The sequence below is a fragment of the Euprymna scolopes genome, chromosome 6, assembly GCF_053919585.1.
Source record: "Euprymna scolopes isolate OS-2025 chromosome 6, ASM5391958v1, whole genome shotgun sequence".
In the NCBI taxonomy this organism is placed as follows: Eukaryota; Metazoa; Mollusca; class Cephalopoda; order Sepiida; family Sepiolidae; genus Euprymna; species Euprymna scolopes.
In genome coordinates, this window is record NC_136487.1 from 107,653,461 (window position 1) to 107,669,095 (window position 15,635).

At 29.2% G+C, this 15,635-nt stretch overlaps 1 protein-coding gene across 2 annotated transcripts in view; it reads right to left on the minus strand.

Annotated features, from left to right (window-relative positions):
• Positions 1–4,516: 4,516 nt before the first annotated feature.
• The window catches only part of LOC145277845 (2,4-dienoyl-CoA reductase [(3E)-enoyl-CoA-producing], mitochondrial-like), a 141,918-nt gene continuing 130,799 nt past the window's right edge, over positions 4,517–15,635 (minus strand). For both annotated transcript variants that reach the window (XM_080129790.1, XM_080129789.1), the window contains exons 7-8: positions 5,785–5,931; positions 4,517–5,409 (exon numbers count right to left, since the gene is read on the minus strand). In XM_080129790.1, the coding sequence (XP_079985916.1) occupies positions 5,287–5,409; positions 5,785–5,931 (270 nt within the window). In that variant the 3' untranslated portion in view covers positions 4,517–5,286. The remainder of the gene's footprint in view (positions 5,410–5,784; positions 5,932–15,635) is intronic.

Here is a 15,635-nt window from a genome sequence, read left to right on the forward strand (position 1 = left end):
AAAAAGTAAATATGATATAAAAATCAAATAAAATTTGAGGGAATAAAAAGTAAATATGATATAAAAATCAAATAAAATTTGAGGGAATAAAAAGTAAATATGATATAAAAATCAAATAAAATTTGAGGGAATAAAAAGTAAATATGATATAAAAATCAAATAAAATTTGAGGGAATAGAAAGTAAATATGATATAAAAATCAAATAAAATTTGAGGGAATAGAAAGTAAATATGATATAAAAATCAAATAAAATTTGAGGGAATAAAAAGTAAATATGATATAAAAATCAAATAAAATTTGAGGGAATAAAAAGTAAATATGATATAAAAATCAAATAAAATTTGAGGGAATAGAAAGTAAATATGATATAAAAATCAAATAAAATTTGAGGGAATAAAAAGTAAATATGATATAAAAATCAAATAAAATTTGAATAGAAAGTAAATATGATATAAAAATCAAATAAAATTTGAGGGAATAAAAAGTAAATATGATATAAAAATCAAATAAAATTTGAGGGAATAAAAAGTAAATATGATATAAAAATCAAATAAAATTTGAGGGAATAAAAAGTAAATATGATATAAAAATCAAATAAAATTTGAGGGAATAGAAAGTAAATATGATATAAAAATCAAATAAAATTTGAGGGAATAGAAAGTAAATATGATATAAAAAATCAAATAAAATTTGAATAGAAAGTAAATATGATATAAAAATCAAATAAAATTTGAGGGAATAGAAAGTAAATATGATATAAAAAATCAAATAAAATTTGAATAGAAAGTAAATATGATATAAAAATCAAATAAAATTTGAGGGAATAAAAAGTAAATAGGATATAAAAATCAAATAAAATTTGAGGGAATAGAAAGTAAATAGGATATAAAAATCAAATAAAATTTGAGGGAATAAAAAGTAAATATGATATAAAAATCAAATAAAATTTGAGGGAATAGAAAGTAAATATGATATAAAAATCAAATAAAATTTGAGGGAATAAAAAGTAAATATGATATAAAAATCAAATAAAATTTGAGGGAATAAAAAGTAAATATGATATAAAAATCAAATAAAATTTGAGGGAATAAAAAGTAAATATGATATAAAAATCAAATAAAATTTGAGGGAATAAAAAGTAAATATGATATAAAAATCAAATAAAATTTGAATAGAAAGTAAATATGATATAAAAATCAAATAAAATTTGAGGGAATAAAAAGTAAATATGATATAAAAATCAAATAAAATTTGAGGGAATAAAAAGTAAATATGATATAAAAATCAAATAAAATTTGAGGGAATAAAAAGTAAATATGATATAAAAATCAAATAAAATTTGAGGGAATAAAAAGTAAATATGATATAAAAATCAAATAAAATTTGAATAGAAAGTAAATATGATATAAAAATCAAATAAAATTTGAGGGAATAAAAAGTAAATATGATATAAAAATCAAATAAAATTTGAGGGAATAAAAAGTAAATATGATATAAAAATCAAATAAAATTTGAGGGAATAAAAAGTAAATATGATATAAAAATCAAATAAAATTTGAGGGAATAAAAAGTAAATATGATATAAAAATCAAATAAAATTTGAGGGAATAAAAAGTAAATATGATATAAAAATCAAATAAAATTTGAGGGAATAAAAAGTTAATATGATATAAAAATCAAATAAAATTTGAGGGAATAAAAAGTAAATATGATATAAAAATCAAATAAAATTTGAGGGAATAAAAAGTAAATATGATATAAAAATCAAATAAAATTTGAATAGAAAGTAAATATGATATAAAAATCAAATAAAATTTGAGGGAATAAAAAGTAAATATGATATAAAAATCAAATAAAATTTGAGGGAATAAAAAGTAAATATGATATAAAAATCAAATAAAATTTGAATAGAAAGTAAATATGATATAAAAATCAAATAAAATTTGAGGGAATAAAAAGTAAATATGATATAAAAATCAAATAAAATTTGAGGGAATAAAAAGTAAATATGATATAAAAATCAAATAAAATTTGAGGCAATAAAAAGTAAATATGATATAAAAATCAAATAAAATTTGAGGGAATAAAAAGTTAATATGATATAAAAATCAAATAAAATTTGAGGGAATAAAAAGTAAATATGATATAAAAATCAAATAAAATTTGAGGGAATAAAAAGTAAATATGATATAAAAATCAAATAAAATTTGAATAGAAAGTAAATATGATATAAAAATCAAATAAAATTTGAGGGAATAAAAAGTAAATATGATATAAAAATCAAATAAAATTTGAGGGAATAAAAAGTAAATATGATATAAAAATCAAATAAAATTTGAGGGAATAAAAAGTAAATATGATATAAAAATCAAATAAAATTTGAGGGAATAAAAAGTAAATATGATATAAAAATCAAATAAAATTTGAGGGAATAAAAAGTAAATATGATATAAAAATCAAATAAAATTTGAGGGAATAAAAAGTAAATATGATATAAAAATCAAATAAAATTTGAGGGAATAAAAAGTAAATATGATATAAAAATCAAATAAAATTTGAGGGAATAAAAAGTTAATATGATATAAAAATCAAATAAAATTTGAGGGAATAAAAAGTAAATATGATATAAAAATCAAATAAAATTTGAGGGAATAAAAAGTAAATATGATATAAAAATCAAATAAAATTTGAGGGAATAAAAAGTAAATATGATATAAAAATCAAATAAAATTTGAGGGAATAAAAAGTAAATATGATATAAAAATCAAATAAAATTTGAGGGAATAAAAAGTAAATATGATATAAAAATCAAATAAAATTTGAGGGAATAAAAAGTAAATATGATATAAAAATCAAATAAAATTTGAGGGAATAAAAAGTAAATATGATATAAAAATCAAATAAAATTTGAGGGAATAAAAAGTTAATATGATATAAAAATCAAATAAAATTTGAGGGAATAAAAAGTAAAAAGTAAATATGATAAAAATCAAATAAAAATTTGAGGGAATAAAATAAAAGTAAATATGATATAAAAATCAAATAAAATTTGAGGGAATAAAAAGTTAATATGATATAAAAATCAAATAAAATTTGAGGGAATAAAAAGTAAATATGATATAAAAATCAAATAAAATTTGAGGGAATAAAAAGTAAATATGATATAAAAATCAAATAAAATTTGAGGGAATAAAAAGTTAATATGATATAAAAATCAAATAAAATTTGAATAGAAAGTAAATATGATATAAAAATCAAATAAAATTTGAGGGAATAAAAAGTAAATATGATATAAAAATCAAATAAAATTTGAGGGAATAAAAAGTAAATATGATATAAAAATCAAATAAAATTTGAGGGAATAAAAAGTAAATATGATATAAAAATCAAATAAAATTTGAGGGAATAAAAAGTAAATATGATATAAAAATCAAATAAAATTTGAGGGAATAAAAAGTAAATATGATATAAAAATCAAATAAAATTTGAGGGAATAAAAAGTAAATATGATATAAAAATCAAATAAAATTTGAGGGAATAAAAAGTAAATATGATATAAAAATCAAATAAAATTTGAGGGAATAAAAAGTTAATATGATATAAAAATCAAATAAAATTTGAGGGAATAAAAAGTAAATATGATATAAAAATCAAATAAAATTTGAGGGAATAAAAAGTAAATATGATATAAAAATCAAATAAAATTTGAGGGAATAGAAAGTAAATATGATATAAAAATCAAATAAAATTTGAGGGAATAAAAAGTTAATATGATATAAAAATCAAATAAAATTTGAGGGAATAAAAAGTTAATATGATATAAAAATCAAATAAAATTTGAGGGAATAAAAAGTTAATATGATATAAAAATCAAATAAAATTTGAGGGAATAAAAAGTTAATATGATATAAAAATCAAATAAAATTTGAGGGAATAAAAAGTTAATATGATATAAAAATCAAAATTCAATCCTTGACTCTTCCCAAACAAATAACCAAGAAATGTAGAATATCCTGAAAATTTTTTTTTATATTTATAAATCTATAATATAAATCTTACCCGTCTGTTTAAATGTATGTATGTATGTGTGTTTGTATAGGCGACAGATTTTCACGAGATCGGTATCATTTTGAAACTTGACCTTCAGACGACAAATATTTAAAAATTGGCTAAAAACATTAATTCCTTCACTCTCAACTCGGCAGTTTTCTACAAGGAGGGGTTACTTTTTTGGCCGATATTTGCGAAAATCATCCCCTGTTTTTGACTGACTACCCTTAATTTAAACCTACATCACTTCTGGTTTAGCGATGGGCGCAACAGCAAAGATGTCACGTTTTTTTTCACATTGTTTTCCCCCTTCGTTGTATAGGTTTGAGCCTGCCTGCCTGCCTGCCTACTACAACTTTTTTTTTTTTTTTTTGCTTAACACACACCTCCAAACACCCGGGTAATGCCAGGCACCCAGGCTAGTATAATATAAAACATCTGTTGGAATATTTAAAAGAAAAAATGTTTATTTAAAATGCAAGAAACATCTATTTTTATTTCATATTGAAACTTTGTATCCTTTAACACTAAAACTTTCCATATTTTTGTTCTTTCTTTTCATATATTCTGACTGTTACTTTATTTGAAAGAAGTGTTTATATAATGTTCGATTTTCAAAGACACCCATAAATTATGGAGATGGACTGAAAAATAATTTTCATTGGTTTTTTTTTAGTTAGAAAAATAATGAGTGTTAATCTTTGTAAGAATTAAATATAAGCGTTTTTGTAAATATAAAAAATGCTTTTTGTTAATTGTAAAAATGCTATTCTGAAGTCATTTACAAATCCACACTTTGTTATATTTGTTTACATGTCTGCATTTCAATGGTCTCAAATACAGTGTTGTGCTAAATTTATTCCTATCAGTTGCTAATATAAATTGGATGCTGAAAATACATTTAGTCAAAATTTATAAAAAAAATAATTTTGGTTTAATACACAAGGAATCATTAGAAAAAAAAATACCTCACATTTTTTGGGATAGCAATTAATTTTGATGGTTTATAGATTCATTTGGAAAAAAAAAAGAAGCTTTTTGAAATCACAGTTGAATTGGTCCAAATCATATCTTATACACAAATTGTTAGAGGGAGGAAGTTGGAAGGAATAAAACAAATACAAAATATAACATCTTAAAAAGTTCAAATCAATTTGTTGGTTTGTTTGTAGTGTGTTTTTTTTGTGTAACTTTTCCTGGAAGTTATATGAAGGCTATAATTCATTTAAAAGATATTAGGAGCCTTTCACCTTCCGGATTGTTTTTTCTATCATGTCCCATTGCTCAGTAGTTACCTCCCTTAGCTGGTTGAACTCTCCTGCCATACTTGGATATTCACCTCCATCAAAGCGGAAAATCTGTTGATATGAAACAATTTTAAAATAGTTATTTTTCAGATTGCAAAAATAAATTCATAAATCTTTGTTATAAAAACCAACTCTAAACAGAAATTGTTAATCCATGGATTCTGTGCTAAAAGCGTAAAACTATTGACTGAGATTTAGTCCAAGTGTGTGCACGTGTGTGTGTATGTGTATGTATGTGTGTGTGTTAGTTACAACTTAATTAAAATCTTTTAATCATGACTATTATTCTGATATCAGATTTGCAAAGAAATTTGCAAAGAAGAAATTCTGAGCTCAACAGGAGGCAAAAACTTTAATAAGACGGCATACATTTTGTATACAAAAAATTAGTATGTTGAGAAATGACTAAAACAATATTGGCCTTACCGCTCCGGTCACCCAGTTCGAATAGTCACTGACCAAATAAAGGGCCATATTTGCTAATTCATTAGGATGTCCAAGTCGTCCTGTGGGAATGCGCTGTTTGGCATGTTCAGAAAATGAGTCATTGGGATCAAGTCGAGTGAAAGCTCCCTAAGAGGAAAAGAAAAAACTGTCAAAAGAAGAGAAGATTGAAATCATGAATTTATATATTCCCCAAAACCTCTGCCCTTGATGGAGGGAAGACTAAAACTTGCTGCTATGGTTTCAAATGATTTGAAATAACAGCAAGGGGAGACTTGAATCCAAATATTTCTCATATGTTGTATCTCCCCTCTTTTGGAAATAGGTATGATTATGAATATCTTCAGAAACAAATAATCCTTATACATTGTGAAATTTACTTTATGTATAAAAACCAAAGTGGGAAAATATATGTTGTGGGGTACAAATAACCCCTATATCAGAAGTGGAATCAACCAGTCCTATGAATACTACTGGTTTAAGATACTAAATGAAGACATTCATACCATGTTTAACTGCATGCTACGAACACGTTCCTCTCATACCACTTTAGTGTCTCCTGTATTCTTTATGATAAATAGATATTATATTTTACACACTTTACACTACTTCTGGTTTCTTTCATTTGTAACCCCTAGCACGGGTCTACAACAACTGGTTGACAAGGCGATTCAAGAACTTCCCGGATCAATCTACAATAATTGCTAACAACAACTGAATGACGAATATTTGGGCAACGAATTCACTCTAAAATTAAAACAGTCATTGGAAGACAGCATTTGACGACCAAAAGGATTCAAGGAAAAAGAACGCACGCAAATATTCAAAATAATTTTTTCCTACACTTGGGGGACATTCGAAACTTCAAAAGTATTTATTTTCAAAAGTTTGATGAAGAATGGGAAAAACTACTTGTCTACATTGGGGGAAAAAAACAACATTCGAGCGTAAAAATCCACAAATACGGGATAAAGAACACTTTGAAAAAAGGACAACAATTCTTGCCGAAAAAAGGATTTTACAAAGACGTCGTATCTTATCTTGCTGTTAAAAAAGCTAATAAACCGTAAACTACGAGCTGTAACAGAATTCATAAGATGAATTACGTGGAGAATTATTATTACTGAATTAACGAGACCAAGTTTTCAGTAAGTACAAAAAAAAAATGTCGTTCTAAAAAGCATGTCTTGCTAATACGTCCTATGGTTAAAAGGCATTGCATTGGAAAAAGAAAAAAAAAACTTATGCAAAAGTAAATGATATATTTTATTTTATTGGTTAAAGCGAGTATTTGCACAAATTAAAAAAGACGTCAGATTTTAATCTGATTAAAATAAACTTTTCACTGGTCGACGGGACTGCATGTCGAAGAAGAAAAAAAAACGATTTTGCTAAGCACAACAAATAAAGTGTTAATGAGAAAAGGACATTTTTTTCGCACAGAGATCAAAAAGAATACCCAATATTAAACAAATGCTATAAACTCTCTTTCACAGATAAGTAACTTTTTCTTTTTAAAGAAAAAAGAGGAAAAAAATGTGTAGGATCAACAAGGAATTAAACCCAGTACCTACATGTTACGAAAATGTAAAAATGACAAACGAAATCTACTGCTTTCTGTACAAATGCAAACGCCGAATTATTTTCTCAGACAAATTGCGACACGAGGAAATAAATATATGAAAGAAATATTCGTTAAATAACAGGTACAAATTTTGTAAAGGTTTTTTTTCAATAGAGGTGGTACTATACGAAAAGTAAATCCACGAATTGGGTTGTTTTGTCATATTAAGTAATTTCCATACCGTTAAAAAAAAGAAAGAAAAAAAATCAAAATGGACGATTTTGCAAAACAAATTTTGAAAATGGAGAAATTCCAACAAAGTCAACAATTAGAACTTGAAAAAAGGTTTAGAGAAGAGCAATTGGCAATACCGAAACAAAACGAAGACAAACAGTCAAATTTAATAAAATATCTCGAAGAAAAACGAGGAAGAGAAAAGAAAGAAATGAACGAACAAATATTGGAAAAGTAGTTAGATTTAATGAAATTCTTTGAGGAAAATACAGGAAAGAGAAAGGAAAGAAATGAATGAATAAATATTGGAATTGAAAAAAATTACATTTAGAGCAACAAAGCCAGTCAGATAAAAAATGGATTTGATAACACAAGTTTTAGTGAATAAGGACAGCGGATAAGAAATTAGCACGGCTTTTTCCCAAATGCGATCTAGTCAGCTATTGATACATTTCACTATGCTCCTGAGGAAGACCTAATGTTTGAAGCATATTTCAGAAGATTTGAAGACCTTTTTAAAATTGATTGCAGTGCATGGACTGATCAAAAGAAGGTACGTTTATTGCTACGGAAGTTAGGTATATCCAAACATAACAAATTCGTGGACTATATTTTACCAAGAAAAACCAACGAATTGTAGTTTGACGAGGCAGTCAAACTATTAATGGAGTTATACTGTCCAAAAAGAAGCCGTTTTCATAAAAGATGGAAATGCATGAATTTTACATGTAAGGAGAGTCAGGACTATGTGACTTTGCTTCTATAGTTAATAAGCACTGTGGCGATTTCAAATTGTCGTCATTAACGGTGAACAATTTCAAATGCTTAATATTCACACAAGGTTTGATAGCCACAAAAGATGCCGATATAAGACGTCGTGCTCTAAATAAATTGGAATTAGAACCTGATTTGACGCTTCAGAAACTGGCTGAAGATTGTCAGCGATTCATAGCAATGAAACAAGATTCCTGAAACAAAGAAGAAACAAGTATCATGCACATTAAAAAATACACTTCAAAAATGAAGGACACCCACTCTCAAGAGGCAAAAAGAACCCTTCACAAAATTATCAGGATAGACAAAATCCTAGGACCCCTTGGAGCAAAGGTGAAGGACCTCATAGGTACAATGCATGTCAGTACCAAAGGAAGATAACATGTGACCTATGCAGGCGAGCAGGGCACAAGGCCTCATATTGCAGAGCAAAAGTAGCAAAAAAGAGCTACGTAAAAACTGCAAAAATGCACCCTTCACCAACAGAGAACATAAGGAAGTATGTTACAGTGAGAATCATAAATAAAGAAGTAAAACTGCAGCTCAATTCAGAGTCGGATTTATCAATTATAAATTTTCACATATAGAAGAGAATAAGAAAGCCCACAATGACAAAGACGAATAAAGTCGCAAGATCGGTAACTGGTGAAAAAATAAATTTTGAGGGTGAACTAGTTATTAATGTGTCACTAAAAAGAATGTTCTAAGGAATGCAACAAACTTATTTGGGACCGATTGGATTCAGGAATTTGAATTATAGGACGCGCCAAAGATTTTTGTCACAAAGTAGCAAAACCTAACAGCCAAAGCCGACACTCAAAAAGTATCTCAAAAAATCTTTCCCAAGTGTTTTCTCCAAAAAGCTTGGATGCTGCACAAAAATAAAGGCGAGATTCGAATTGCTGGACGAAGCAAAACCAATATTCAAAATGCCATGGAGCATACCGTTCGCTTCAAGGGAAAAAATTGAAAAAAAATTAGAAAGACTAGTTAACACTGGGATTTTAACCCCTATTAACTATAGTGAGTGGGCAGCCCCCACCGTATGTGAAAAAAATATCTAAAGAGATTAGGGTATGCGCAGACTTTTTGACCGGATTGAATGCGGCGCTCAAGGACCATCACTACCCGCTACCAAACCCAGTCGAAATATTAGCTAAGTTAAATGGTGGAAAATATTTTTCCAAAATAGACTTAAGTGAGGCATACCTACAAATACCAGTAGAGGAAGATAGCTCGAAACTTTTGTGTATCTCAACGCACAAAAGACTTCATAAATTCAATAGATTAGCATTTGGTATAAAAGTAGCACCTGCAATTTTCCAACATGTAATTGATACTTTGCTAAGCGGTTTGGATTTCGCAATAGACTATCTGGGCGATATTCTTATGCATAGTCAAAATGTTGAACAACATAGAGATCATGTATTTCAAGTGTTTGACAAAATAAAAGAATACGACTTCACATTGTAGGAAGCAAAATGCGATTCTTTTTTGGAATATCATAGATAAGGACGAGAGGAAACCCGATCCAGACAGGTCCACAGTTATAAAAGACATGCCAGAACCTCATAATGTAACTACATTGTAGAGTTTTTTAGGGCTCGCGAACTATTATCAAACGTTCATTAAGAATATGCATGAATTGCCTGCGCCATTGAATGTACTATTAAAAAAGGACTGGACGCCTGAGTGCCAGACAGCATTTAAGAAATTAAGACCTATTAACGTCAGATTTATCCCTGACTTATTTCAATCCGGAACAAGAGATTATTGTCATAACTGATGCGAGTTCTTATGGGATCGAGACGTGCATTCTACACAAGATGCCTGATGGGTCCACTAAGCTGATCGCCCATGCGTCAAGAACTTTAGTTCCTGCTGAGAAGAATTAGTCCCAAATCGAAAATGAAGCACTGGGGATCATATTCAGTGTTACAAAATTCCACTGATTTTTACACGGTCGTAAATTTAAATTACAAACTGACCATAAGCCGCTTATAACCATCTTTGACTCTAAAAAAGGTCTGCCAACTTACACAGCCAACAGACTGCAAAGTTGGGGGACCATTCTACTGAATTTCGATTTCAGTATGGAATTTCTTACATCTGCGAAGTCATGCAGACGGATTGTCACGATTAATCCTGAAATCAAGGGAACCGCTAGAAGACACAGTAATAGCGTCACTACAATGTGAAAAGAACTATACAAAAATACTATGTAATATGATCAAGGAACTACCAGTCACTTTGGAAGATACAATAAGGGAGGCTGAAGAAGATAGTTTTATCAAAGAAAGGAAACAAAAAATTAAATCGGATGAATCGGCGGTGGAAGCTTATTCTATGTGCAATGAGGTACTGTTGTACTGAGAAAGAGTAGAAATCCCAGCTACACAACAAAAGAAAATTCTAAAGGATTTTCATACAGGGCACCCTGGGGCTACACGAATGAAGAGCCTCATGAGGTCCTACGTTTACTGAAAGAATATGAACACTGATATAGAAGGCATGATAAAGTCGTGTAAAGGATGCGCATTGGCTGAAAAGCGCCCCCAATACAATTTAGCCCATGGCCTAAAGCGGACCACCCCTGACAAAGAATATAGGTAGATTACACAGGCCCACTGGATGGAAATTATTATTTAATAGTGGTAGACAGCTTTTCAAAATGGCCTGAGGGATATTGATGTAAAAGTCCAACAATGGATTTTACAATCAGTGCTTTTCACAAATTGTTTGCTAGGTTTGATGTGGTTGATTGTTTAGTGTCAGACAATGGCGCACAATTCACTTCAGCAGATTTTAAAAGCTTCTGCAAGGATTTCCAGGTTAACCACATAACGGCACCAACCTATCATCACCGATCGAACAGTCAGGCAGAGAGGTTTGTAGACACATTGAAAAGAGCCCTGAAGAAGGCGTTACAACAGGTTTTACAAGTTTACTGAATTACGCCAAATGAAAGGACTCCATCGAAGATGTCGCCAGCAGAGTTAATGTTCACAAGGAAAATTAGGCCGGTCTTTGAGAAACTTTTATCAAAACAGGTGAAACCGCCAAATACTATAGTTCCTAAAAGGAGGTATTTACCTAGTGAAAAGGTATTTTTCCAGATACATAAAAATAATAGCACGATGTGGGAACTAGGAAAGGTCCAGAAAAGGATCGGGCGGATGGTCTACATTATCGAAAATCCAAGATTTACGCACAAGAAATATTTAAACCAAATTCGGAACCGTATAACTGATGACGAAAGATAACCTCCTGCTGAACAAGAAGTAATGGACCAGATATATGACACGTTCGACTTGGTAACACCACAAGCAGCCGGACAACGCCGGTACTCCAGGAAAAGTAGAATGACCGACCTGATAGAGATCAACCCCAGGAAAAAGAGCTATATGATCATCCCAGGGAATGAAAAGCTCGGAAGGGGGGGGGTGTTGTGGGGGTACAAATCACCCCTATTTCAAAACTAAGTGGAATCAACCAGTCCTATGAATACCACTGGTTTCAGAGACTAAATGGAGACATTCATACGATGTTTAATCGCATGCTATGAACCCGTTCCTCTCATACCACTTTAGTGGCTCCTGTATTCTTTCTGATAAATACATATGATATTTTATACACTTTACACTACTTGTGGGTTCTTTCATTTGTGACCCCTTGCACGGGTCTACAACAATATAATATGTAAAAAATATTTGGAATCAAATCTCCTCTTGCTGTTATTTCAGATCATTTGAAACCATATAGCAGCAAATTTTAGTCTCTCTTCCATTAAGGCCAGAGGTTTTGGGGAAATATCAGATATTTTGTAATTCATATGCAAAACTAGGAAAACAAATGACTATGATTGAAACATTGATAAAGGTGCAGTATCTTTCCATCCTCAAAAATTCCTTTAAAATTACCACTATTGTAGGGTTTCAAGGGTGATGAAAACAAAAATAACGTTTAAAGTTCCAAGAAACAAGTAGTTTCTAAAATATGAAGAAATTATAGTTTCACTTTATAGCCACCTTTTTTGGGGCAGGGGCGTCTGTTATTTTTTTAGGAGTGATGTTTATTTGGTAATTGTGGCTTGGTAGGTTTAAATTTTCCGCAAATAAGTATTTCTTTATGTTATAAGTGGTGGCCATTGTTGTATGCACAAGTGCGCATATTTTTGCTCAATACTTGGAAAAATGTTTATTTATGGAAAATTTAAATGTGATATTCATTTTCAGCACACTCGAAAACCTATAAAAAACAAGTTTTGTAAGGTTAGTTTTGTGTTATACCACCTCTAAAAAAAAAAAAAAATAACTCCCGCCCCGCAAAAAAGGTGGCCTTAATGTGGGTGCTCATTTTACTTTAAATTAATATGATCCCCCACTTTTTTAAACTATAATTCGTTTCCTGGAATTTTAGAGGTTATATTCGTTTTCAGCACACTCGAAAAACTATATTAGTGGTAATTTTAAAGGATATTTTGAGGATGGAAAGATACTGCACCTTTACTGAAACATTTTATGGCTGTAAAAAAGCGCCAAAAATAGGCTCTGGATGATGGATGATCTCCTTAATGTGCGACCTTAAGGGCAAATGTCACATAGCGCACTACACAATTCAGGTCATTATTTTTCCAATGAGCCATGATTTGTTAAATTCTGATCAATAGTCACTGAGATTTGGAACTTATAAAATTGCCAAAAAAGATGGTATATCTATATATACAGGGTGACCCCAAAAAAACAAAAGCTAAATGGAGGCCATCTAGAACATATGCTGTAAAACGAAGAAAAAAAGGCCAAAAGACCTTAGTGTTTTGATATGATATTTTGAATATAATAAACTAATTATGACCAAAGTTTCATTTCATTCAGACAAAACACTAAGAAACGGAGCCTAATTAGAGTTTGGGGCCCGTTTTTTTTTTGGGAGGGGGAGGGTTACCCTGGAGGGTTACCCTGTATTTATACTAGCAATTCAGCCAGGCTTTGCTCAGCCCTTTCTACTATTTATAACTTGCCCTATGTGTGATTATCCTTTTATGTAAAATTTCAAATGTTTAGACTAAAAATTGTCTGAGTAATTTGGTAGAGACCACAGAGGTAATTTTTTAAACTTTGACCTCAATTTTGACCCCTTAACATTTATTGCTTTGGTTTCAAATCAAAATAAAATCTTTGACCCATGTCCAAGTTAACTACATCTAAAATTTCAAGTATTTAGACCCAAAATTGGCTGAGTAGTTTGCTAGAGAACGCGAAGGTCAATTCTTTTGAACTTTGACCCCATGGCAGTTCAAATTTTCGACTCAAACTGATTAAAAAGCTTGCCCTATTTCTGAATGTAAAATTTCAAATGTTTAGACCAGAAATTGGCTGAGTAAATTTGGTAGAAACCACAGAGGTCAAATTCTTTTAACTTTGACCCCAATTTTGACCCCTTAACATTTATTTTTGGGGCTCAAATCAAATTAAAAAAGTGTGACCAATGTCCAAATAACCTACATTTAAAATTTCAAGTTTAGACCCAAAATTGACGGAGGAGTTTGGTAGAGTTTTCAAAGGTCAAATCATTGAACTTTGACCCCTTGACAGACAAATTTTGGGCCAAAAACCAATTTTAAAAATTTTCCCAAATCTCAATACCCTTTATGTCAAATCTCGAGTCTGTAGACTGAAAATTGACAGAGTACTTAGGGAAATATACACAGACAGACACACACACACACAGACATCTTCACTTGTATAGTTATATAGATTAGTAGCCTGACAAGGCCACAGGCAAGACAACCACACAGTAAAACTGAAGCTGCCTGCCAGGACACTATAAATACAAATGTAGGCAAATTTGGGCATATTTTATTGGCTTAGGTTCATTTTTACTGATTGTCTAAAATTTTAACCACAGAATAGTATTATAATCTTAAAAAAACTGCAAATTTTTATGTAGTTTTGTCCCATAGAACCAAAGATATTCAATTTGGCTATGAGTATAGGTATGTCCATATTAGTAGCCTGGCAAGGCCACAAAGGAGATAACCAAGCAAAAAAAAAAAACAAAAAACAAAAATAAAAACAAGCAAAATTCATCCCAAAACAACAAAACTAAAGCTGATTTGCCAGGACACTATATATACAAGTGTAGGCAAATTTGGGTATATTTTATTGGTTTAAAAATATAGGTTCTTTTTTACCAATTATCATAAAATATTAACCATAGAATCTATATATATATATAAAAAATATAATTCTTGGTTCGTTCAAAATCGATAAAACCATATTTCTACATTACCAATTTAATTGAAATTTTCAGAAAATCTATCTGTAAAGTCAAGGAATATTTTTATGTTATTAAAATAATTTAACATTGAGAATTATAAAAATATTAAAGTAAAAATATTTTTTGTAACTGCGAGACTGTTCACCATTTCATTTCCGGGAGAAATTAGCCTTTCACTTATTGCACCACAAGTTGATGACTTTCGAATTACAACATTTCATTATCTACTTAATAGATAAGTACAAAAAAACAAAACATTCCCTACTTTTTAAAATTCAAATTAATTTGTTTATCTTAATTTTTTATTTTTAAATTCATTTGTTTATCTTAAGGCTTTCCACCCATCAAACATTACGTTTTAATTGTTTAGTCTTTTTCATGGCATCTAACGACATCTCGATTTCCAAGAATCCATTTTTTTTGGCTTAAAGCTTTCCTGGCGAAGCCTACCTAAAATAAATTTGTCTAATTCTTAATTTCTTATTCTATTGAAAAAAAAAAAAAAAAAAATAGCATCCCGGAATTTCGATAAAATTTTCCATTAAGGCGTGTCTCACGTTTGTATATAACAAAATACTTTTTTGGTGACCAGCAGACTTATCCGGTCATGTAAATTAAAAATGTTTGTAAGTGAAAAATTATCAATAAATGGTTTAATTACTTCTTTTGTATAATTCATGAAAAGAGTTAAGCCAACGTGAGAATTTATTAATAAATGTTTAGTAACTTTTTCCTTTTATTATTCTTAAAGCGTAAAACTTTTTTTTATTCATGAAAAGAGTTAAGCCAACGTAAATAAATAAATGTTTGCACAAGTTACAAATTATCAATAAATGGTTTAGTTACATTTTTTTTTTATTATTTATGAAAAGAGTTAAGCCAACATAAATAATGTTTGTAAAAGTGCGAAAGGCAATGTAAGTAAATAAATAATGTTACATGCGCATTTTGTTAGCCTTGACTGGGGGGGGAACTAAGGGAA